Source organism: Podarcis raffonei, chromosome 3, assembly GCF_027172205.1.
Source record: "Podarcis raffonei isolate rPodRaf1 chromosome 3, rPodRaf1.pri, whole genome shotgun sequence".
NCBI lineage: Eukaryota > Metazoa > Chordata > Lepidosauria > Squamata > Lacertidae > Podarcis > Podarcis raffonei.
The window spans coordinates 97,922,993-97,948,886 of record NC_070604.1 but is presented as its reverse complement, the minus strand read 5'-3'; the positions used below and the strand labels follow the sequence as shown (position 1 = coordinate 97,948,886).

Sequence of the window (25,894 nt, the reverse complement as noted above, 5' to 3'; positions counted from 1 at the left end):
AAACAGTGTTCTAAATTTTATCTAAACACACAGATAAGCATATGCAAATGTTATGCACATTTATGCCTATGGGCCCATTCCCCCAAATCCTTTAAGAGCCAAGCAACTGCTACCCACTAAGTTCAATGGAATTTACTTTTGCATATGTGAGCATCAGATTATTGCCTAATATTTATTGAATCCTGTTGATAGGCCTACTTAAAGCCTAATCAAGTATTGCAACTTAATTGGATTGTGAATTGCACTGCCCTCTCTTCTAACACCACTAATTAGCATCCTCATTCAAGTGCTTACTACACAGTGATATCTTGAGATCTTTTGGTCAGGCACTGTATGCTCATTCATGCTCCTCTTTGGTATGAAAAGAACTTCCTCTGCCAGCCACAACACAGAAGTACATCGGTTTTCAAGCCTCTTCAGAAAATATTTAATTATGTCCACAAAACATGCCTAACCCCGGCCATTTGTTTGTAAGGCCACCAAACCCTGACTTTTCATTTGACCCAAAATTATATTAACATCACTATCATCAACAACAAAATACTTTTATGCGTCTTGCAAAGTAAATAACGTAATCCATGTTGTCAGAGTTCAAAAAGATTCACAAATTAGACTGCAATCCTAACTCCACTTGCCAGGGAGTAAGCCCCAATGAATAGAACTTTCCTCTGAGTAGCATTGCACTATTAAGACTCCCAAAATACACTCGTGAATTAACTGACTTAATTTCAACAGTCTTGCTTGTTTTAAGATAGTTTAGCATTCACTCAGAAGTAAGTCCACCTGAGATCAGTGAGACAAATATTACTTATTAATCATTATGACAAGGATGCCTCTAAGTACCGGTTGCTGAGAAGCACAAGTGAGAGAGTGCATTTGCACTTGTGCCATGTTTGTGAGTTTTCCATACGTGTCTGTCTAATAGAAGAACATAAGAAGCGTCTGTCCAGCATCCTGTTATCACAGTGGCCAACCAGATGCTTGTGAAAAGCCTGCAAGGAGAGTATTAGCGCAAAAGCACTTTTCCCAGCAGCTGGTATGCAGGGTCATACAGTACTGCTTCTGATAGTGGAGGTAGAATATAGTCATCAGGGTTAGTGGCCCTGGCTGGCCACTGTTGGAAGAGAATGCTGGACTAAATGGGCCTTTGGTCTCATATGGCAGAGCTCTTCTTATGTTCTTAAAGCACACTGGAAAACAACACTATAAATGGGAGCTGGGAGAAGAAGCTTACAAAGGCACCCAGGCCCTCATCCACCATGCCCACAAGCCAGATCCAAAAATGACTAATGATGGACAATATGCTGGGCTTAGTTGCCGGAGACCCCAAAATTGAGTGATCTGCTTCGGGTAAGTCACCACCCCCTTGCCCAAGTTACCTCACCACGCAGCTTGTCTGGTTCACACATCCCTGGCTATCATAGGATGACTACAATATCAAGTGGCGCCTGTATGTATGAGCCATCACTATCATATTAGCCCAGACACATTGCTTTTCACTTAAACCAGTTCACACATTCCGCAGTCAGGCAACTCTTGCACAATTATCAGTCTCAGCAATCCAGTGACCCGCATTTATGTGCAAACCAAAAAAAGTCCAGATCTAGACATTCTTTCCAAGGCTACTGCTAAGCACGGCCTGAATACAGTAGATCCACCTCTCCTATCCACTGGGGAAATCCAGATGGTGGAGACCACATTATATACATTAGCAACGCAAGTTCTGGACAAAACATTCCAGCATGCAAATATATGAACTGCCAGCATCCAGCAACAAGGGAAGCTGCCTCAATGCCCTACTGGTTTCCCTGAAGCATCTAGGTGGCCACAATTGAACTAGGTAGACTCTAGGTTTGATCCACCATGGCTTTGCTTGCATTCCTAATGGCTAGTGAGCATCTAAGCACGCCAGCTTCGAGCTTGTAAAAGTCCACGCATGACTAGGATCTACAGAAATCACTTGTGTGTGCTTTCTTTCTAAAATAAACATTGCAAATATAAAACAGGTCTTCCTATTACATAAACTTTTCAGCATGCACATTTCACAGGAATAAAGACATCACAGGGGGAAATATTTAAAGCAAGACATTCCGTATCTGACACCTTCCCTTCATTATCCGCACCTTTCATTATCCACATTCCAAGAGACTACAAAGAAAGAAACTTGTAATCAAAAGGGCCCTTTTGCCCACAGAGTTCAAAACTAGCAAACCTCATCCCATTTACAATGTTTAAGTGCACACACACAGAGAGAGACCTTATTCTGTGTATATACTGGACCGCCAGTGACTCATCCCTTAAAAGATAGCTTTTGGAAACTTTTTTTTATTTTTTAGATTAATAGATTTTGTCAGACAAGGAACACAAGCAGACGCCACCACATTCCTTGCTTCTTAACACCGCAGTTTGCCAGCGCTGGGTGACCAGTATAGACTTGACTGGTAACTAACAAAGAGCAAGAAGGTAAATTCACCCAGCAGAGAGTGGGAGGGGAGCTGGCTGAAAGTTGAGCAAAAGATCCACGGAGCAGAGAAGTTCGTTCATCTGTTTACCGGCTTCAAAACAAACAACAGAAAGAAGCAAAGGAATGCGATCCCAAACCTGCTTACCTGGGAGCAAGTTCCACTGAACCTAATGAGACTTACTTTCGAGTAGGCATGCACTGTAGGTTACAAAAGTGGTGTTTTGTCTAAAAGGCCCTTTGAGTTTCAGGACTCCCTCTACATGCAAAGCGTGCACATTAGCCAACCCTATTTAAAATCGGGGCGGGGTGGAAGGGGGAGAGTAAAAGAAGTAGAAGCTTGTCTCAGAAACTGCATGCCAACTGCTCCCACATTTTATAGGCAGACTTTCCCCCCCCCCTAACGCAAAACACACAGCATCGTCTTATCACAAGATTCCAGCTTCCTGTTTAATGCTATAAACTGCGTCCAAACTCTTCAAATTCGCCACCCCCCGCTTCGATCCCAGCACTTACCTGTTTCTTGGGTCACCCAAAAGCAGCTTCTTCTCCCCAACGCGCCTCGTCCGCTGGGATCCCTTCCTTTCTCCGCCCCCAAGAGAAAAAGTAAAGCTTTTATGCAAAGCACACACGCACGCATACAAAACTCCGTGAGGAAGATCCAGTGATGGATGCGCAAAGTTTCCTTCTTCACCAAAAAATAAAAAAAATATCCACGCAGCAAGGGGAAGAAAGTTTTAAGTTGATCGCTGCAATAATACTAATAATAATAACTGGAGACGCGGGGGGGGCGGTGCTGTGAGAAAAGGGAGAATCTGGATGGTGGCGAAGTTTTGTTGGGGAGTAGCAAACAGGGAGAGAAAGAGAAGGAAAACCGACTCCGCCTTCTCCTCCCCCTTCGCTAAGAAACACACTCGTGCGTCCCAGCGGCGCTGGGGAAAGTTTGGAGAAGTTTGAGAGAGGAGGCATAAAATTCGGGAAGGAGGGCAGGACGGGCTCTGGGACAGGGGGCGGCTAGGGAGCCAGGAGGGTGGGGAAAGGACGTGAGGGAGGGGATTGGAGTCCGGATTATAAAGCGAGGAGGAGCCGGAGTGGCGGTCGGGAAGCGCGCGCGCGCACGGCGCTCTTTCTCTGGCGCGTAACGCGGAGCTGCTTGGAGGAGCAGCCGCCGACCTCGGAGTCACGGCCCAGGAATGCCAAGAATGCGGAGCGGCCGCTGCCACGGCAGGGCAGGAGACGTCGGCGGGGACTTGGCTTTCTTTCTTTCTTTCTTTCTTTCTTTCTTTCTCACCTCTTTTCCCTCCCCACCCCCTCTTTTTTTTTTTTTTACACGGCTCACACTATACATATACAGTATGTATATAGCAAATGAATGGAAGAGAGGAGTGTGGAAAGGGGGGAATGGGCTGTTCGTCCAGCCCAAGCCAAGGATGATGCCTTCCAAGTGCGACTCTCTCCCGAGGAGGGCAGAGCAGATGCCAAGGGAGGGAGGAGGAGGAGGGAGGCGCCGAGGTGGATGGCAACGCGGGTGGGGATTGCTCTGCAGGAAGGCGCGCTGCAACCGCGGGCACAGTAGGGGAGAGGAGAGCAAAGACCCGATCGCTGCCTGGGGTGGAGGGGGGGGGGGCAAACTTCGGATCTGCAAGGGTCCTCCTGCCGCAAAGCAAAAGAACCGGGAAAGTCGCGCTCTTGTGTTTTGTGTGTCGCCGACATGGGGAGGGAGGCGCTTCCCTGACTCTGAAGGAAGTTTGGGCTTGGAGAAGAGGCGGCCTGGAAAAAAAAGAAGCCGAAAGGGAAGGTGGCGGCTTTTCCCCTCCGCGGGTGGAAGCGGAGTTTGAGAGGGATGGCTGGACTTGGCGGACGAAGCCAGGCTTCGCGGTTTCGGCTGGCCCCTTTTATGAAAGAGTTCGCTTGAAAACCGCCTCGCAGGCCTGGTTGCAGGGAAAGGCCTTCACAGTTCTGTCCTTAGCTTGCATTTTAAAAATGATAGCTTCCAACTCCGGGGAAGGAACTTAAGGATCCATCTGCACTATGCATTTAAAGCAGGATCAGTTGTGGCTTTGTTAAGGATGTTGGGAGGTGTTAGGAGACGCCCCAATCCCCCCACAGAGCTGCGGAGGTGGATCCTTCTTCCCAAGAAACTTGGGAATATTGCCACATGCCCACAAGCTTTTCACAGAAGACATTGGGATATACTTGAAACGCCATTATGTCACATCAAGTGCCACTCCGGCCTTTACATGTTGTCAAGGCCTGCTCTGCTTCCAATATACCACGTGGTGGACCATCAACCCACAGGCCTGATCCTGCCCTAGTGGTCTGCTAGCCAGCCTGATCCAATTTGGTGGCGGCCGCCAGGGGTTTAAAAAAGACCTGCCATTTGGACTCTTAATTTCTTCTACTTTAGATAGCCTCAAAAGCTTTTCAGTTGCTTGTCCTTCAGAGGGTTGCAGAAGAAGTTGCCTGTTCATTGTTGTTTCCTCGTGAAAATCAAAATTTAAAAAAAAGTTTTGTTTTGTTTTGGAGCGCAAAATGCTAGCAGGGATGGAATATTTTTTCATCATCATATTGGCTTTTCAACCTCTCTGCCAAGTCCAATGCCACAATAAGGATTTGAATTGCCCATCCCACATTAATTGTGCTATGTTTATTTGCTTTACATGAGCCTGCCCTCAGTTCACTTCAAAGTCAAACACAATGGTATTTGTTGCTAGAGAGAAAAACAATTGTATTACAATATGTTAACTGCTCAAAATATACCCCTGCCTGAATGTGCATGATGCTTTAGTGTAGAATTCACATGTTGATATGCACTTACATACATTTCTACGTATGTGCACTTTGGACAAGATGCATCATACACTCACATACAGTCAGAGAGTTGACTTCTAGAAATTCTGGGGAAGGAGATGAACCTTGAATATTGTTTGTGGTCACAGGTTTTCAGATGCAATTGTAGGCATATACACATGAAAGAAAGCCCTGTTGGAAGTATCGCTACCAAGGGAATATGGTTAGAACAAGAAGTTAGAATCAATAATAGTAGTGCTTTATAGTTACATTAAAGCTATGGTGCAGGGTTGAGGAACCACTGGCCATAGCTGTCAACTTACAGATTTGAAAATAAGGGACCAGCAGCCAAAATAAGGGATATTCCGGGCACAGGTATGTTCAACTTCTGAGCCCTTCCGAGCCAAATAAGGGACGCTTGACAGCTATGCTACTGATCCTCCAGATGTTTGGCCACAACTCTGAAACGGTAATGTGGAATGCCTTGGTATGGTGAGAAGTTTGAGGTGTACATACAGCAATGGCGCCTCATACCCAGACCATCCTTTTGGAGGGGGTCTGGGACCCTTTAGTTAGCCAGCTACATCTCTTATCGTGGGTTTGGACACCTGCTGATAAGGTGGCTGATTTCTTGTCTATCACTTAGTCATGGGCAACAGGGCTTCAAGATCAGCCACCAGTTAAAGGAGCGCTGGTGTCTAGTCACTTAGTCCCTAAGAATGTTTAAGTTTGCAAAAAAAATAAAAGGGCCTTGGAAACGCCATGAATCTTAGCATAGATCAAGACTATGGAAGATGGCTATTTCAGGAACCTGCCCATTGTTTCCAGGGCTTCCCAGTGACTAAAGGGATGTAAATTATTAGTTTTTTGCTTTTCCCTTTGTTCCTTGTTTTCACATCCTACCTGTAAATAAAATATTATCAAGGAACAAACCTGGCATGCTTATTGGTTTGTCCAAATCCAAAAATAATATCTATTCTTGGCAGAACAACCCCCCATTGACCACTGGCTGGAACAAATAGGAGCTGGATTCCAACAATTACCAGAGGACCACAGGTTCACCACCCCTGCCATAATTCATGAAAGTAGTTGTAAACTGGCCTTTGCAGATGTTGCACCAACCATGTTCTTAGAAAACTCATTCCATACAGTAGATGGAGAGTAAATGAGAGCCACCATTGAGAAAAATTCACAACTGTACTTTATTTTATTTTTAATAATTTTCTTTTTTTATAATAATTTTTATTAAGTTTTCCATTTAATAATCCAATCATATCACATTAATTATTCCAAATTATACCAATACATATCATAAAGTCTATTTTTTAAATAATTTTCATTTCTCAAAACAAAACAAATATCCAATATCATTGTTAAACATACATTTTCCAATTTCCCCCCTTCCTGTTGACTTCCCTCAACTACCATTTCTGGTTTATTACATCAGATGATACATTCTGCTGTTTATATACAATTTTATGTTATCACATTGTTATACTAATTGTTCTCTGTAAATAAATTTGTAAATGTTTATTTAAATCCTGCCAGTGAGACCATTTCTTTTTGTTGTTTCTGCAGATATATTGTAAAGAGTTCCCATTCTTTTTTTCAAAGTCACTATTGTCCTTTTCATGCAGTTTGTCCATTAACTTTGCTAACTCTGCATAGTTCATCAACTTTTCTTTCCATTGTACTTTTGATGGTACTTCTCCAGTCTTCCAACTGTACTTTAAAACATACAACAATTAAAATACCAAGACAAGATTAAAATTAACTCAACTTTCTAAGCATCTGGGTAGGCCACATGTGATAAAACATTTGGCTGTTAACTTATGCCCCCTATGGTCACATCTACACTGTACATTTAAAGCACTTGTATACCACTTTTAACAGTCATGGATTCCCCAAAGAATCCTGGGAGCTGTAGTTTGTTAAGGGTGCTGGTATTTGTAGCTCTGTGAGGGTCCTACATTGCATGGTGTGGATGTACTTTCCTTACCTTGCAAAAACAAATAAATGCTGCTAAAAGCTACAGCAGCTCTGCAGTAATTGTTAGATGCATACCTGGTGTTATGTACTTTGCTGAATCCTAGAACAATAGGATCCAGAATGCAGCAGTCTGATTGGTCTGCAGGAGCCACCCAATCCAGCTCCAGGTGGAAGTGAATCAGCGACCTGATTGGCCTGCTGGAACAGCCAATCAGGCTCCTGGATGAAGTGAATCAACAACCTGATTGGCCTACAGGAGCATTCCGGAATTAGCCAATCATGCGGGGCCCATTGTGTAAATAATGTATATATAGCTAGACGTTCTGGGGAAAGCTTCATTCATTGCTACTATGAGTTGAATAAAGAACATGAAATTCACACTCTACTCTGAGTATATTTCACCTGAAATGTACTGAAATCTAGAATGACCACATGCTCTACCCTTTGTAGAAAATCGCTGGAAGGAAGTGTAATTCAACCACTGTCATGTGTTTAAATGGGACTGTAGAGATTGCCTCCATGGCATTAAATTCTGGATGACCTTCAGTATACATATTGAAATCTCTCCATGCAGATGGAAACTTTTGAAAAAGGTTCCAAGGTAATATTAACCAGGTTACACTGTTTGTTGTGCCGCATAGCACAATGCCCTGGGGAACTTTGCATGTCACACCCTGAGTTGGTAAAAGGAAGGAAGGAAAAGAAGAAACATTCCAGATTTGGGCTGGAAGTCCTGCAAGGAACACAGATAAGATAAGACCTGGATGAGCAGGTCTAAGTGTGTGTGAAGCCATCTATCTATCTATCATCTATCTATCTATCTATCTATCTATCTATCATCTACATCATCTATCTATTCCTGATGTTCTTTTTTTAATTCAAAAGCAAAAAAATACTATATAAAACATAGAAAAGGGAAAACAAAAAACCCATGCAATATAGAAGGCACAGCAAAGAATAAACAGTCCCAGAGTTCAATTTATATACACTGAAGTTGCCAAAAGTCCATAACTGCCGGTGTGTGTGTTTTTGTAGGTCTTTGCTGGATGCACGTGTAATAAAGTCATGCCAGGTGACGTAAAATTATAGTGGCTTTTCTTTTCCTTATGAAGCTCAGATATTATGTGTAATTTTCTCCACTATTGGTAAAGTCTAAATTGTTCTGTACTTTGTTGGTAAGTTATGGCTGTCCAGAGTTTTTGCACTGCCAAGTTTTTGCACAATTTGAAAGTGTGAAATTAAGTCCTTAGACTTGATATCCTTATTATGTCCCATAAGCATAGAAAGCAAAAATAATGCTAGAGTAAATTCACTGTTATCATCTGTAATACTAATCAGTTCATTTTGTACATAAGACCAAGCCCTCATATCAGAGTGCATTCACACCAGAGGTGATGATATGTATCTTTAATCCCACATCCCCTCCAAAACACAACTGATTGTGGAGGTAATGAGAACCCATTGCATGTACCACCTTTACCACTGATGTAATATTTTTTGAGTGGCCTCTTTAATATTAGCAGAAACCATCTCAGGGTTGCTTGACCTCAATTTGTCCCAATCTTTGTCTTCGATAACGCTTCCCAGATCTTTTCCCCATACTTTTTTTAACCACCATTTTGGATATTTAACAAGATTTTATATACCGGTAAACCAAAAGCATAATTTTCTCAAGGCTCACCAGTGTTCAAGTGCTCATGTTTTTGTATTGGTATCCTTCAGAATATGGGAAAGATGGTGCATTTTTAAAAAGGTAATATTTTTATAGCTGCACAACAACATGTTCTAGAGAGATAACTGTGTTATTCTGTTGCAGTGAAAATAACACTTTTGCCGAAGCTTAAAGACCAGCCCATTTCTTTATTTATGCCATCATTTACAGTGCTACAAGTATCTATTTTTTTGTTTTTTTATCAATATATGGCATTTCAAATGCCTACGTATCAAATAAAAAGCATAACAATTTGACTCCGATTTTGTTTTTTTACTTGATACACCGGAGTTTCAAATGTCGCATGTTGATGCAAAAACAAACAAAATTGGTTTGTAGTACTGTAAATTATGGCATAAGCCACAAAACTGGAGGCGGATGCCTACATTTCTATACATGGTCTTTTCACTCTGAAATAAAATCTACCATATACACACACACACACACACACACACACACACACACTTTCATCTAGCTTTGATTTCCTTGGTAATGGATTGAGAAATGCTGGTATGGGATTTTGAACCAAAACTATCGAATTTTTAAATGAACAGAGCTTGAGAAAGTAAGGGCTACTTAATAACACAATTCCCTTGGCATCTTCTGAAGATGCACACACTTTTATGAGTTTAGAGTATGCATCTAAAATTGCAAATTTAAGTGTGTTTCCAATGATGGCTGCAAAACTTATGGGGATATTGGGCATAAATTTCACATCGAGATAAATCCTGCATATTTATGTTATAGATATGGCTCTTAAAAGTGGTTATTTAATCCTGGTGATGTGTGGAATATATAGTGCTTGAAGTAAACATATGAATTGTATAAATGTACAAGGCCTTTAATAATTAACTTGATTAATAAATAACTGGATCAGGCTTGGGTACTCTGCATCTCGACTTTGGGTGCAGCAAAAGGTCTTAAACCCGAAGAATTTACTAAGGTCTGGTCCACATAGAGTTGCCAGACCTCCCAGGTTGAGCAGAAGTTTTCATGTTTGCCTGGGTGGCAAGGGGAGGGCTTGAATCTCTAGGTAGATGAGAGCAGCTTCAGTCCCTGCCTTATCCAATGAACACTTAAATGTCTTTGGGGGTTGAAATATACTCGGATTCGAGAATGGATTTCATGCTCTTTATTCAGCTCATAGTGGTGAGGAGGAATGGAAGTTCCCCCAGAATGTCTGCTTTATGTACATTATTTACACAATGGGCCCGACGTGATTGGCTAATTCTGGAATTCACCTGTAGCCCAATCGGTTTGCGGATTCACTTCCACCTGGAGCTGGATTGGGTGGCTCCTGTGGACCAATCAGACTGCTGCATTCTGGACCCTATTGTTCTAGGACCAATCAGACTGCTGCATTCTGGACCCTATTGTTCTAGGACCAATCAGACTGCTGCCTTTTGGATCCTATTCAACTTAGTACATAACAGGGGTTTTTCTGAACAAGCAGTAATGTATTGTGGCACCTTAAAAAGTACCAAATTGCATAATGGCATACGAACTGGTGAAGAGGAATACAGTGGTATCTCGGGTTACAGACGCTTCAGGTTACAGACTCCGCTAACCCAGAAATAGTACCTCGGGTTAAGAACTTTGCTTCAGGATGAGAACAGAAATCGTGCTCCGGCGGCACGGCAGCAGCGGGAGGCCCCATTAGCTAAAGTGGTGCTTCAGGTTAAGAACAGTTTCAGGTTAAGAACGGACTTCCGGAACGAATTAAGTACTTAACCCAAGGTACCACTGTATAGAGAGTAAGGTCAGAGGAAATTAAATGCACACTTTGGCAATTGCATCATTAATCCACAACAGCAGTTCACAACAAGCATAGGTTGCAACGTCCTCCGCTCTGCCTTCTCATGTGTTGTACTGCAGTTAATGCTTTAACATGTCATGCTTAATGACATCAGCAGGACCCACCAACTAGCACTTGTGAGACCCAATGACATAATGATGTTGCCATTGGCTATGGACCATCTGTGATCACAAAAGTACATGGCAGGTGAGCAGCTATAAAGGTGGGCCTTTTCCTCTTTCCCAACAGAACGTACCAGGCTACAGTTGTGACCTTTCGCATTGCCCAGTCTTCTTCCACTTGAAGGAGAGGAAATGGCAGATAGACAGAGGCAATCACCTGGCTGTGGAAAGCGACCTGACAAGGTGAAATACAGGACATAAAGGCAATTTAAAACCAGAAAAAAGTAAAATGATGAACAGTACAAAATACATAAAATGCTCATCCAGCAACATATTAGTAAAGACAAGCCCTACCCACTAAAAGATGAGTACCACTGCTAATTAACCAAAGGCCTAGAAAGGTATTTGCCTGCTGCTGAAACACAAGGATGGTGCCAGGCATATCTCCCTAGGGAGAACATTCTACAGACACGGGGGAGCCACGGAAAAGGCCTGTTCTCATGTGGCCACCCTCCACATCACTCTCAGGTGGAGCATATGGAAATAGCCTCTGATGAAGAGTACAGACTGGATCATATGGTTCAAACTACAGTGGTACCTCGGGTTACATATGCTTCAGGATACATACACTTCAGGTTACAGACTCCGCTAACCCAGAAATAGTACCTCGGGTTAAGAACTTTGCTTCAGGATGAGAACAGAAATCGTGCTCTGGCAGCATGGCAGCAGCAGGAGGCCCCATTAGCTAAAGTGGTGCTTCAGGTTAAGAACAGTTCCAGGTTAAGAACGGACCTCCAGAATGAATTAAGTTCTAAACCCGAGGTACCACTGTATATGTGTGGGAAGACATAGAATCTCAAGGCTCACTTCTCATGTACAACTATCTTGGGACCAATGTCATGTGTACAAATTCTGGGTGTTGCACAGGCACCAAATATCCTTTCAGAACTCTTAATACACAACATGTACATTAGCAGAAGCTACAGCCAATGGCATTCATGCTGCGCAAGACGGTACTTTTTAAATTTTGTGATGTGCGCCATAATTAATAAGTAAGTTTATTTTTCCAATGTCTGATGTGCCAACTAATAGTTACATTTAGTAATTGTTCTTTTCTTTTTTTTTCTTTTGGAAAAGGAATTTGGATTACACAATGCTGGAAAACAAACCTGTTGTCATGAAGCATGAGCTAACATGTTTTAATACTTTATGGCTTACAGTTGCTAAAGCAGCACACTGAGCCAAATAGTTTTCACTAGGTTATCAACCATAAAAATAAAAAAGACATCAAGCAAGATAACAGACTCAACTTGTAGACTAAAAGCACCATTGTTTTTTCTCAACATTTTGGAATTTTCTCTCATTTATCCCTGGAGACTGAGATGCTGATGTGTTCTTATTTATAGAGCCATGTTTCCTATTTTTGATTATAATTTTCCCAATAATTCAAGAAAAGTGCTCCAGGCGAGAATTCTCAGACTCCATAGCAGCAGGGCCGGGCCAGTGTGTGTGTGTGTGTGTGTTTGTGTTATTTAAATCAAAGTTACTTGAAGTGCAATTCTACACATGCCTAATCAGAAGGAAAAACCATTGAGTTCCATGGGCTTTATTCTCAGGTAAGTGGGTATAGAGCACAGATGGAAAATCTCAGGTTCAAAGGGCTAAATGCAGCCTGCATTTATCTTTATCTGGTTCTCAAAACTCTATCCGAGCCACGTCCCTTAGACCACAACTCTCACTGGCCCTGCTCTGTGCAGTGGTGGACTTTGGGCTCTCAGATTTCAGCAGCGCCCTGTGTGACGCTAGAATCTGGCGCGCCCCACCTCTCTCACTCCATTCCACAGCATTGTTGTGGCGCCCCCTGCAGCACAGCACCCAGTGTGGCTGCACCGATTGCACTACCCTAAAACCGCCTCTGCTCCTTGGCCTCCTCTAGTGATTTTACCCAGCTAGAATGTGCCCTTGAACTGTGATAACATATATTCCTTGGCTGGATGGAGGTTGGAGAGTGATGAATGTCTGGGCACACCCACCACTGGAATGTGGCCTCTGGAAGGCTATCCACAAAGGAATGTGGCCCTTGACCTGAAAAAGGTTCCCAGCCCCAGGCAAATGAAATAAAATATCTCACGTAATGGTTTCTGATTCTTAGGTGATATAACCCCGCCACAACCTACACATCCAAAAAAGAAAAAGGCATGAGGTCATTGCTTTTGAAATTATTGCCTTGACTAGCTTACAGACTCAGGTCTTTCCTTTATCTGTGCAAGTCGGCACTTAAGAGTGCGAACATAAGCAGTTGCTTTTTCAACAGTGATGGGAATACTGATCTTCTGCCTGAACTGAAGCCTGTTAAGTTCCGTTTAATATATTTTAATGGGATGCTAGCATGGATAATGGGGAAAGGGTCAGCGTAAGAGGTCTGAAGGCCAGTCACAAACTGAAGGGTGAAGGGAAACATAATAACCATTTGCATCTGCCTAAATGTCTATTCAAAAATGAGGATACGTTCACATGAAATGAAAATATGTGTTAAAAAATGTATGTTTGTCAGGGCTGAGGAATGGCCCATACTTCATCATTAGCATTCTGCTTGCATGAATCCTTTCCCTCCAGCAACTGGAGGAACGTGTAGCTACGCTCCAAAGAATTAGAGAGCTGGAGCTCTTCTTGGAAGCAACAGAGCACACCGTCTCCACCAAGGAGGAGACAGGGGACTCCCCTGAGAAGGAGGCTAGTTCACCAACACAGGAGCCAGATATATGGAGAAACGTGACTCAAAGAAGTAGGAGGCCCAGGGTTCGCTCTGATTGTTTAGAAATATGCAATCGCTTTGAGGTCCTTTCCCCTAGCATGGAAGACGAAGAGCAGACTCCATTTGAGGATCTCTCCCTCATTACAGTCGATCAGGAATATGAAGACGAGCAGCAAAGGCAGTCCTCAGGGAATGTGCAGGCGACCTTGGAACGGACAGCTCACGGAAGAACCCCGACCAGACCTAAGAAGAGGCGTGTAGTGGTGATAGGGGATTCCCTACTGAGGGGAACAGAAGCAGTGATCTGTGGGCCTGACAAGATGTCTCGGGAAGTGTGCTGTCTCCCCGGGGCTAAGATCCAAGATGTAACTGAACTACTGCAAGGAATCATAAAACCCACTGACAAATACCCCTTCCTCTTGGTTCATGTGGGAACCAATGACACTGCAAGCAATAGCCTCCAGAAGATCAAAAGAGATTACGAGGCTCTGGGCAGGAAATTGAAGCAATTAAATGCACAAATTGTCATCTCATCTGTCCTCCCAGTTGAACGACGTGGCCCAGGGAGAGAGGGAAAAATAGTGGAAGTGAACAACTGGCTTCGCAAATGGTGTAAACAGGAACGGTTTGGATTCTTAGATCACGGAATGCAGTTTCTTGAAGATGGACTTCTGGCAAGCGATGGGCTGCACCTCACAACGGTTGGGAGGAATGTTTTTGCAAAAAATCTCAGAAACCTCATCAGGAGGGCTTTAAACTGACTAATGTGGGGGAGGGAGACAGTGCTCCTGAAGGTAGGAGTCTATCAATTGATGAAGATGATCATCCAAATGTCATAGACCAAATGGAGCAAACAGCACGCAGACCTAGTGGTGGGAGGAAAAAATCCTTAAATAAGAGACACGGGGGAATGATTAATGGACTTCAATGTCTGTACACTAATGCGCAAAGTATGGGAAATAAACAAGATGAGCTTGAGCTCTTGGTACAGCAAACTAAATATGACATAATAGGAATCACTGAAACCTGGTGGGATAAGTCCCACGATTGGAATGTAATAATGGAGGGATACAATCTATTTCAGAGAAACAGACCAGACAAGAAAGGAGGAGGAGTGGCGTTATATGTCAGGGATGTGTATACCTGTGAAGAGATCCAAGATTTAGAACCTCAAAGCCAAAGTGAGAGCATTTGGGTCAAAATTAAGGGAGAGAAGAATAACAGTGACCTCATTGTGGGAGTTTACTATAGATCCCCAAGCCAAACGGAGGACATAGATGATGCCTTCCTGGAACAGATGGCCAAGCATGCAAAAGGAAGGGAGATAGTAGTAATGGGGGACTTCAATTACCCGGATATTTGTTGGATGTCAAACTCAGCCAAGAGCATAAGGTCAAACAGATTCCTCACTGGCCTTGCAGACAACTTCATTGTCCAGAAAGTGGGAGAAGCAACAAGAGGAACAGCCATTTTAGATCTGGTCCTAACCAATGTTGATGACCTGGTTAGTGGGGTAGAAGTGGAAGGATCATTAGGCGCGAGTGATCATGCTCTTCTGAAGTTTACTATACAGCGGAAAGGAGCAGCCAAGCATACTAGGACTCAATTTCTCGACTTTAAGAAAGCCGACTTCATAAAACTTAGGGAAGTGCTTGGTGAGATCCCATGGACAGTAATACTAAAAGGAAAGGGAGTTCATGATGGCTGGGAGTTTGTTAAGAGGGAGATAGTAAAAGCACAACTTCAGGCAATACCAATGAGACGGAAACATGGAAGGTGCCTAAAGAAGCCAGGGTGGCTATCTAAAGAACTTTTAACTGAGTTAAGATTAAAAAAGGATGTGTACAAAAAATGGAAAAGGGGGGAAACCACCAAAGAGGAATTCAAACAAATAGCCAACACGTGTAGACACAAAGTCAGAAAAGCTAAAGCACAGAATGAACTCAGGCTTGCTAGAGAGGTTAAAAGCAACAAAAAAGGCTTTTATGGGTATGTTCGTAGCAAAAGGAAGAACAAAGAAACAGTGGGGTCACTCAGAGGAGAAGATGGTGAAATGCAAACAGGGGACACAGAAAGGGCTGAACTCCTCAATGCCTTCTTTGCCTCAGTCTTCTCCGATAAAGAAAACAATGCCCGACCTGAAGAATTTGGAGCAAAGGATTCAGCAGAGGAAACACAGCCCAGAATAACTAAGGAGATAGTACAAGAATACTTGGCTAGTCTAGATGTATTCAAGTCTCCAGGGCCAGATGAACTGCATCCAAGAGTATTAAAAGAACTGGCAGATGTGATTTCAGAACCACTGGCAGTCATCTTTGAGAATTCCTGGAGAACAGGCGAAGTCCCGGCAGACTGGAGGAGGGCAAATGTTGTCCCTATTTTCAAAAAGGGGAAAAGAGAGGACCCAAATAATTACCGCCCAGTCAGTCTGACATCAATACCAGGGAAGATTCTGGAGCAGATCATTAAGCAAACAGTCTGTGAGCACCTAGAAAGGAATGCTGTGATCACCAATAGTCAGCATGGATTTCTGAAAAATAAGTCATGTCAGACTAACCTGATCTCGTTTTTTGACAGAATTACAAGCCTGGTAGATGAAGGGAACGCAGTGGATGTAGCCTACCTTGATTTCAGCAAGGCATTTGACAAGGTGCCCCATGATATTCTTGTAAAGAAGCTGGTAAAATGCGGTCTTGACTATGCTACCACTCAGTGGATTTGTAACTGGCTGACTGACCGAACCCAAAGGGTGCTCATCAATGGTTCCTCTTCATCCTGGAGAAGAGTGACTAGTGGGGTGCCACAGGGTTCTGTCTTGGGCCCGGTCTTATTCAACATCTTTATCAACGACTTGGATGATGGACTCAAGGGCATCCTGATCAAATTTGCAGATGACACCAAACTGGGAGGGGTGGCTAACACCCCAGAGGACAGGATCACACTTCAAAACGACCTTGACAGATTAGAGAACTGGGCCAAAACAAACAAGATGAATTTTAACAGGGAGAAATGTAAAGTATTGCACTTGGGCAAAAAAAATGAGAGGCACAAATACAAGATGGGTGACACCTGGCTTGAGAGCACTACATGTGAAAAGGATCTAGGAGTCTTGGTTGACCACAAACTTGACATGAGCCAACAGTGTGACGCGGCAGCTAAAAAAGCCAATGCAATTCTGGGCTGCATCAATAGGAGTATAGCATCTAGATCAAGGGAAGTAATAGTGCCACTGTATTCTGCTCTGGTCAGACCTCACCTGGAGTACTGTGTCCAGTTCTGGGCACCACAGTTCAAGAAGGACATTGACAAACTGGAACGTGTCCAGAGGAGGGCAACCAAAATGGTCAAAGGCCTGGAAACGATGCCTTATGAGGAGCGGCTAAGGGAGCTGGGCATGTTTAGCCTGGAGAAGAGGAGGTTAAGGGGTGATATGATAGCCATGTTCAAATATATAAAAGGATGTCACATAGAGGAGGGAGAAAGGTTGTTTTCTGCTGCTCCAGAGAAGCGGACACGGAGCAATGGATCCAAACTACAAGAAAGAAGATTCCACCTAAACATTAGGAAGAACTTCCTGACAGTAAGAGCTGTTTGACAGTGGAATTTGCTGCCAAGGAGTGTGGTGGAGTCTCCTCCTTTGGAGGTCTTTAAGCAGAGGCTTGACAACCATATGTCAGGAGTGCTCTGATGGTGTTTCCTGCTTGGCAGGGGGTTGGACTCGATGGCCCTTGTGGTCTCTTCCAACTCTATGATTCTATGATTCTATGATTCTAAGTGCAGGAATAAGAATTGTAGCCTTATTGCTACACTGATGCCAAAAAGCAAACTATTCCAAACACCATGCTAGAGATGTTCCAGAATGTGGTAATCTTTCAAAACAAGATCTAATATCAGTCATCTGACAAACCTGGTACAGCTAGAGTCCTGGTTATACAGCACTCCTAACATTTTTTATTTAAAAAACCCCCACTGTAGACAGATTTCTGCTTTTCCTGTATAAAAGCGAACAGAATTGTTTTGCCTTTTCCTGTGGAAAAGGGAATCACCTAGTGGCAAGAACAGATAAGGTATTCTGGTCTTTGTATTTAAAAAAATCAGCCAAAGCTCATAAATGAAAGGAGCACATTATCAGTTACAGAATAGTTAACATCTTTATTATTGCATGCATCCTGGACTTAATTTTAAGTGGAATGACCTGAGAACAGTTGCTTTCAAATATATATGTGCCCCATCTATTCCACCTCCCTGCTCTTGCAGTGGCCAGCCAGATGCCTATGAAAAGCCCATAAGGACCAATAACAACAGCATTCTCCCCATTTCAAAGCACTTATTTCTTCAACTTTAACAATCCCATGACAAGCACAGTTTTAAATAGGGACTTCATATTTCAATCTTACGCATGTTTACTTAGAAGAAGCAAATCCACAATATCTTCATCCTATACCGAAACCAAACTTAATTACATGTAACTGAACTGAGCCCATCATCTTCCCATTTGCCTCTATATTTATTCATTTCTTATCTACATGTTTCCACTTATTTTACGAATTCCTATGCCCCACAAATAACCCAGAGATGCATTTTAAATACAGTGGTACCTCAGGTTAAGTACTTAATTCGTTCCGGAGGTCTGTTCTTAACCTGAAATTGTTCTTAACCTGAAGCACCACTTTAGCTAATGGGGCCTCCTGCTGCTGCTGCGCCGCCGGAGCACGATTTCTGTTCTCATCCTGAAGCAAAGTTCTTAACCCGAGGTACTATTTCTGGGTTAGCGGAGTCTGTAACCTGAAGCGTCTGTAACCCGAGGTACCACTGTAAAAGGACACATTCTACTCATGTAAAAACATGCTGATTCCCGGACCGTCTGCGGGCTGGATTGAGAAGGTGATTGGGCCGCATCCAGCCCCCGGGCCTTAGGTTGCCTACCCCTGAACTAAATAAAGAAAACAAATCTCTCTGGGTGACACATCACAAAAAACAACCCGGTGCTCCCCAGTCTCCACTGCTGGTCTCTTCAGCAGTGAGGACTGGGCATAGCAGATCCGTCCAGGCATAAAGAGCAAACAAAGGGGGTTCCAGATTCCGCACAGCCTTTTCGTGATTACTGTCTCTAATCCACGAGAGTTCATGCCATGCTAAACTGGTTAGTCTTTATTGCTGTGGTGGCTCATCTCTCAGCACGCCTCATGTTGTGGACTACAACTCCCATTACCCCTGACCATTCCCCATGCTCGCGGGGGCTGATGGGAGTTGTAGTCCAGAAGGTTTGGCGGGATCCCACGACGCGGGCTACCCTCGCTTTACAATAACTCCTTTGTTGCCTTTTGTGACACGACTCTGAAAGGAACTCTTGGCGCGTTCGCTGTTGGATAAAAAGAAAGCGCAACGTCACCTCCCGCCTTTATTTTCCGCCCTCCCAGCCAATGAGGTTTGAAGAGGAAACCCAAACTCGCCACTCAGAAGCGAGGTGCCGTCACACCCGCCGGTGATTCCCTATTGGCTCAACTGAAGAACGCAGGAAAGAGATTGACATTCGGGGCTGGCCAATCGGTGTCCCGGCTTGTCCTCCGCTAACCGCCTGCGTCGGGGAGATGGTGGCAGGTTTGAATCCTCTGTAAGCGCTGAATGAGGAGCGAAGGCGAGATCCTGGGTGTTGCAGCGGGAAACGAAGGTAGGAGAGCGGATCTTCCCGTGGGAGGTGAAGGATGGACTCAGAGCAGAATATATGTCTTGCATTATTATTTTTATATTATGCACAGCTTTCATTGTATAGTTTATGTATCTGTTTATCGTGTGTATGCATGTATGTATAGATATTTATCTATTTGATGTGATGTTCAGAAGTTTAAGCCTCATGAAGTTCCATAGGGCTTACTCCCCAGTAGAAGTGCATACGTTTGCACTGACGTTCTTCAATAGATTTCTAAAAAGAAAGAAAGAAGGTTGCAGGGAAGACTTAACCATGCACTTCAATACATGTCTGCTCATAAGAAACTCTGGTTTCATCCAGTGGGGCTTCCTCTCAAGTAAGCGGGGGAATAGAATTGCAGCCTTACATCCAGGTAGGTGTAAAATCTAAAATGAATGGAAATTTTGAAGCGGTGGGAAACTGCTCCCCGCCCCTCTCCACCTGTCTGGGAAACACAGTTTTTGGAGGGTTCAAAATGTTGCATTTTGCAGTACTTGTGGGTTTTGTTTTGTTTTTTGTAAGTGCTCTTTACATATCAAAATAATAATAATAATAATAATAATAATAATAATAATTTATTATTTATACCCCGCCCATCTGGCTGAGTCTCCCCAGCCACTCTGGGCGGCTCCCAATCAAGTATTAAAAACAATACAGCGTTAAATATTAAAAACTTCCCTGAACAGGGCTGCCTTCAGATGTTTTTTAAAGATAGGATAGCTACTTATTTCCTTCACATCTGAAGGGAGGGTGTTCTACAGGGTGGGCGCCACTACCGAGAAGGCCCTCTGTCTGGTTCCCTGTAACCTTACTTCAAAAGCCACTTTGTCATTCCAGGAACATAAAACTAGCTTCCGGGCCCAATTCAAAGTGCTGATTTTGACTATAAGCCTTAAATAGCTCAGGACCGCAATGCCTCAAGGTCCACCTTCTCTCCATATAAACCGTCCCAGACTCTGCATTCATCATCTGAGGCCCTTCTTCATGTGCCTCCTCCATAAGAGGTTTGGATGGTGGCAACACAAGAACAGGCCTTCTCTGTAGTGGCTCTTCATCTCTGGAATGCTCTCCCCAGGGAGAAGCCTGGCACCTTCATTATAGATTTTTACATTAAGGGTAAAAATGTATCTGTTCTGCCTTCTAATACAGTGGTACTTCTGGTTGTGAACGGGATCCGTTCTGGAGGCCTGTTCACAACATGAAAAGAGCACAGCCCGCAGCAGCACGTCTGCGCACGTGCGGGTTGCGATTCGCCGCTTCTGCGAGTGACGTCATTTTGCGTGAGCGGCGAAACCCGGAAGTAACCCTTTCCAGTACTTCCGGGTTGCTGCGGCACGTAACCTGAAAGAACGTAACATGAAGCGGACGTAACATGAGGTATGACTGTAACTATTTGGTTGGTTACCATAGGTTACCTGGAAATTTATGTAGGTAAGTGAGTGCTGGTAGAAAGGGAACCTATCTGTTTGTCCAGTCTCCTTGAGAGACTGGTATTGAGAGTCATACTGCCTCTGATCCTGGGTGAACCATGTAGACATCATGCTTACTAGAAGCCATTGGTAGACTGATCTCCCATGAATTCGTCAAATCCCCTTTTAGAAGTTGTCTAAGGGACCATTGGTTAGTGGGTCATGCTGCCTTACTCAGAGCAAAAGCAGCATCAGCTTCTTTTTACAGTGTGTTGAGTCCCTCATGCGGAGAATGGCGCTGGGCACCTTTGGAATGAAGGGCAAGATATAATTGTAATTAATATTAATCATTATACCCAAAAAAAGATAGTGACATATATAATCAAAACAATATAAGATCATAAAAACATAGTGCCTGGCAATGGCGTACCTGCATAGTGGATCAGCCAAAATATGATGGCGATCGACTCACCTAGGACTGTCTCAGTCATCACAGTCACTGCATCCTTTGCAAGTTAAGCTGCATCTTAGCTGTTCCTGGCCAGGGGATAGGGGTTGTAAGGAGCACTGTAAACCTTAATTTTCTGCCCTTCTGTCAATTCCTTCGGGATGAGTGTTAATTATGCCTGCATTTTTGGTGGTGTAAATTACACTGAGCTCTGTGAACGGGGCCAGTGAAATTGCAGCACAACTTTATTTATCCCTCTGCTTGCCCCCAAAACACTCACTCCCTGCCTTGACAATCCCCCCTTTTTTTGCCCTCCTAATCAGAGGGGCAGCAGAGCTTTCCTTCAGCCACCATCAATAGATTTGGCAGGGTAGGTCATCCATGCCAGCTTGAGGCCTCTTCAGCTGGGGAGATACACCACATCATTAAAAAAGAAAATATTTTACCACTTTTCCAATTTTTCATAATCAATAGCCTTGCGGCTACTGTGGTACTATACTGACAAAAATAGAGTGGCTTGCCAAATTATTGGAGTACTACAATATATCCAAAACAATGGGAGAAATTGGAAGGATCTCATAAGAGAAGATAGACAGGGACTGGAAGGTGTTTAAAGGATACTTGCAAAACCATATTGAAAAATCAGAACTCCTGTTAGAATAAACAAGTTCCGTTTTAAATACTGGAATACTAAATAAGATGGATAACAATGTGTAATAGAAAAAGAAGCATGAAATTAGGTTAAAGGTGTGTGAAAGAAAGTAATAGAAGTGGAAAGAAATTGCAATTGAGTAGATTGGAAGTCTAACACAAGGGTGGGGTGAGGGATGGTGATGGTGATGGGAAAAGGAATTATCTGTGGGAATAAAAAAGTTCAAAAAAGTAAAAATAAAAAATAAAAAATTTTATTAAGATTTTCCTATAATAAAACTGCAATTACAGGAAATGCAAATGGAATAAGTAAAGTATGGAGTGCTCTTTTAAAAGTAATTTATTGCCCTTACCACCCACAGAGGACAGTAGTTCTTCCCAGCTCTCACCTGAGATCTTTCCTTTCTTCTCCCAGTCTCTCACCCAGGGAGACTAACCTTTCCCTGTCTCTCACTCGGGGTCCTCCATAAACCAACTACTACCTCAATGAGTATGCAGTCTATGGACCTTAATAAAGGCCACAGACATAGAACTCCAAAGGGAGAAGAAAAACAAAAAGTGAAAGAAAAAACAAAAAGTGAAATAGAGAAGAATAAAATAAAAAGAAGAAAATAACAACAACAATTAGTAAAAAAATAAAAATAAAACACACAACCACATCCTGATCTCCCCCAAATGGCCCATCTGAAGGTTAGGATTGCAGCATGACTTAAAAATGTTTGCATACTTGCTTTTTATTTGTATAAACCACTTAAAAATTGGCTTTGACGTTAAGTGGCATATAAATTAGTAATAATAATAGGGCTCAACCCACGTGTGTGTGTATAGCCAGTCAACAGTATAACAAAACAAATAAAAGAAAACATTTCTATATGTAAAAAATTACTTCCACCTATAATGACTTCTGCCCACTTTCTAAATTAGTACATAACTGAGGAATAAGACTCATAGACAAAAAAATCTATCCTTTATTTCAATCATATGGACCAGTTTTTTCCAACCTGGTGCCCTTCCAACAATTTGGGCTGATAGGAATTGTAGTCCGAAACATTTAGATTGCACCAGCTTGGCAAAGGCTAGCAGAGAAATATTTGTGGACACTCAAAAGGGCAATGCCTTTAAGGTCATTATTTTTCTTTTCTTCCCCCTTTTTTGTGAAGCCTCCTGTTCCTTAAGGGGTTGGAATCTGACGAGATGAGCTGGGCTGTGGAAGAGTGGAAGGAAGGCCTTTCCACAAGAGCCCTTCACAAGATTCAAGAACTTGAAAGTCAACTTGAGAAGCTCAAAAAAGAGCGGCAGCAAAGGCAGTTTCAGCTGGAGTCTCTGGAGGCTGCTTTGCAAAAGCAGAAGCAGAAGGTAGTATAACTATATAGATATAAATATAGCACCAATTTAGGGGACAATCTGATATTGCTAGTATATTCTCATAATTTTTTCATTGCTTCAATTAAAAAGGCACATACTGGAAATATGTAGTATTTCTGCTTCTAGCAAGTTTTTACTGTTCGACCAGTTTAATGACTAGAAGCTGAGAGGGGAAGAGCCACAGTGGGCAGAATCACAATGGATGTCATATATTATCCTTGGGCGCAACTTAAAAAGGACAACACTATAATTTATGTACAAGGACACTACACTGGCTAGCTTTGGTTGAACACTTAGATTAGACTTTTCATATTCCACTCCAATGTTATGTTGATATCCCATTGATAAACAGTCCAGAGAAAAATAGTAACTCTTCTCCAGAACTGATTGACATGGTTTTTCACAGAACAGCAGTGAAAATCATCATCACTTTTAATTTGTATAACGTCTTTCTAACTTACAACACTCAATTTATAAGCTGAAAAAAACAAAGAATGTATACCTTATAACAATCTACTGCAATACAAAAAAGTGATAATAAAACATAGCTTTAAAATAAGCAACCTACATCAAGTCATACCGGGTGTGGCTGTGTACTCTTCCGATTAGGTAGAAAATGAAAAAAACGAAGGAGCGACGCTGAAGAGAGAAAACCAGAACCTGATGGAACTCTGTGACAGCCTAGAGAAAACCAGGCAGAAACTTTCTCATGAACTTCAGGTGAAAGAAACACAAATCAGCGTTCAAGAAGGGCAACTCCTCTCGAGCAAGAAACAAACGGAAAGGCTTGAACAAGAACTTAAAAGGTGAGGTTCTACGAGCCAAGTTCCTCCCAACCAGGGGTTAGCCATCTTTGCTCTATTAGATGCAAGGTAATTTGCTTCTACGTGAGTATGTAAGACAGTTATTTGAGCTTGGATCACAATGAAATCATGGTTCACTTGTCCCAACGATTTTAATGTGACCTAAGTTCAACTAATTTAGTCTGAATCCAAACTTACATTTCTTATTATTAAGGTAACTTTCTATGCCTTTATTTATTTTTTTATTAAAAAATAGATACAAATACGAACTAGAAAAAAGCCAGAAAACCTTTGCTGCTGCAGATATATCTTTCAATAGTACACCACAGAAGAACTTCACTGCTCCTTCAACACCAAGTCACAATGGTATGCTTTGTTTTTCTCTTAAGAACTTTATGGATAGAATTCCTAGATGTACCCGTATGTTTTTAAAAGTTAACAATGATGCAGTCCTGCCCACATGGCCAACTGTCATCCATATTGTGTCTTGTTCATCTTGAGGGCAAAGTGCCCAGACAGTGACTGTGTTCACATGTAGTGGTAAACCGAGGTTCTTAAAAAGCAAACCCTTTATTATTAAAATATATATATAATTGTGCATATACCTAAGCATTTTCAAACTTCCTGGAAAATTAAAAAGCCATTTACAGTAATATTGCGGATTTTATCAAAATGCCACATGAATAAAACCAACCTTATTAATGTAACAAATAATGCTTAAAACTTAGATTTTATCTTTAGTTTCTTCATAGCAACATATAATATCCCAGTATCTTATGTTTTGAATGCTCTTTTTATGTACAGTATTGCCCAACCGGCCTCCAGACTCCAGTTTTTCTCTATAATTTCCTTGTTTCCTCAACATTATGTCCAGCTTAACAACTGCTTTTTGCTGTCAAATATTTCCATCTTTCCTCGTTTCCAACTATCCTTCCTCACTTTTGAATGCATAATTCTGACGATCGTTAAATGTGCAACACTTGGATACCAATGTTCTTTGTTACTCTTTTTCCTTAACACAGTTCAACAAACATAAAATTAGTAAGCCAGGGCTCTTTGCTTAATACACCATATTGTGCTGGTGCATATAAACAGCTGCTCCTGATTTGTTCCTCCTCTGGTGCGAGTGGATGAACAAGCCAGAAGAGGACAGCTTAGCCTTATGCCTGTACTGTGGTACCTTGGGTTAAGAACTTAATTTGTTCTGGAGGTCCGTTCTTAACCTGAAACTGTTCTTACCCTGAGGTACCACTTTAGTTAGTGGGGCCTCCTGCTGCCGCCGCACCTCCAGAGCACAATTTCTGTTCGCATCCTGAAGCAAAGTTCTTAACCCGAGGTACTATTTCTGGGTTAGCGGAGTCTGTAACCTGATGCGTCTGTAACCTGAGGTACCACTGTACTTGGGACAAAAGTTTGTTTCACCCTAACAAACCATACTTGTTAGCCAGCCTTAACTCATGGTTGGCTTCTTACGGAAAAACAAACCACAACCCCAGGTTCAGACATAACACTAGACTGTCCTCTATACAGTGGTACCTCGAGTTACAAACGCCTCAGGTTACAAACTCCGCTAACCTGGAAGAGTTACCTCGAGTTGAGATCTTTGCCCCAGGATGAGAATGGAAATCGTGTGTCGGCAGTGCAGCAGCAGCAAGAGCCCCCATTATGAAAGCACGCCTCTAGTTAAGAACAGTTTCAGGTTAAGAACGGATTAAGTTCGTAACTAGAGGAACCGGAACAAATTAAGTTCGTAACTAGAGGTACCACCTGGTTTGTTTGCCCTAGGGATGGCGAATCTGCAGCCTTCTAGAAATTGTTTGACTGTACCTTCCATCAGTCCTAGCCAGAATGACCAACGGTCAGGGATGATAGGAGCTGTAGTCCAGCAATATTTGGAGGGCCACAC

The 25,894-nt window shown here is 42.7% G+C and overlaps 2 protein-coding genes across 5 annotated transcripts in view; one reads left to right on the top strand and one right to left on the bottom strand.

The window, feature by feature from the left end:
- The window catches only part of PTPN14 (protein tyrosine phosphatase non-receptor type 14), a 106,814-nt gene extending 103,087 nt beyond the window's left edge, over positions 1–3,727 (bottom strand). For both annotated transcript variants that reach the window (XM_053383192.1, XM_053383193.1), the window contains exon 1: positions 2,978–3,727. The gene's annotated coding sequence lies outside the window, so the exon portion shown is untranslated. The remainder of the gene's footprint in view (positions 1–2,977) is intronic.
- A 15,444-nt stretch (positions 3,728–19,171) lies between these two features.
- Positions 19,172–25,894, top strand: part of CENPF (centromere protein F) — a 33,845-nt gene continuing 27,122 nt past the window's right edge. Inside the window, exons 1-4 of one of the 3 annotated variants that reach the window (XM_053383187.1) lie at positions 19,172–19,294; positions 22,997–23,176; positions 23,795–23,991; positions 24,245–24,354. In XM_053383187.1, the coding sequence (XP_053239162.1) occupies positions 23,015–23,176; positions 23,795–23,991; positions 24,245–24,354 (469 nt within the window). In that variant the 5' untranslated portion in view covers positions 19,172–19,294; positions 22,997–23,014. Of the gene's footprint in view, positions 19,295–22,980; positions 23,177–23,794; positions 23,992–24,244; positions 24,355–25,894 lie in introns of all 3 variants that reach the window. The other 2 variants (XM_053383186.1, XM_053383185.1) reach the window with 2 other exon arrangements.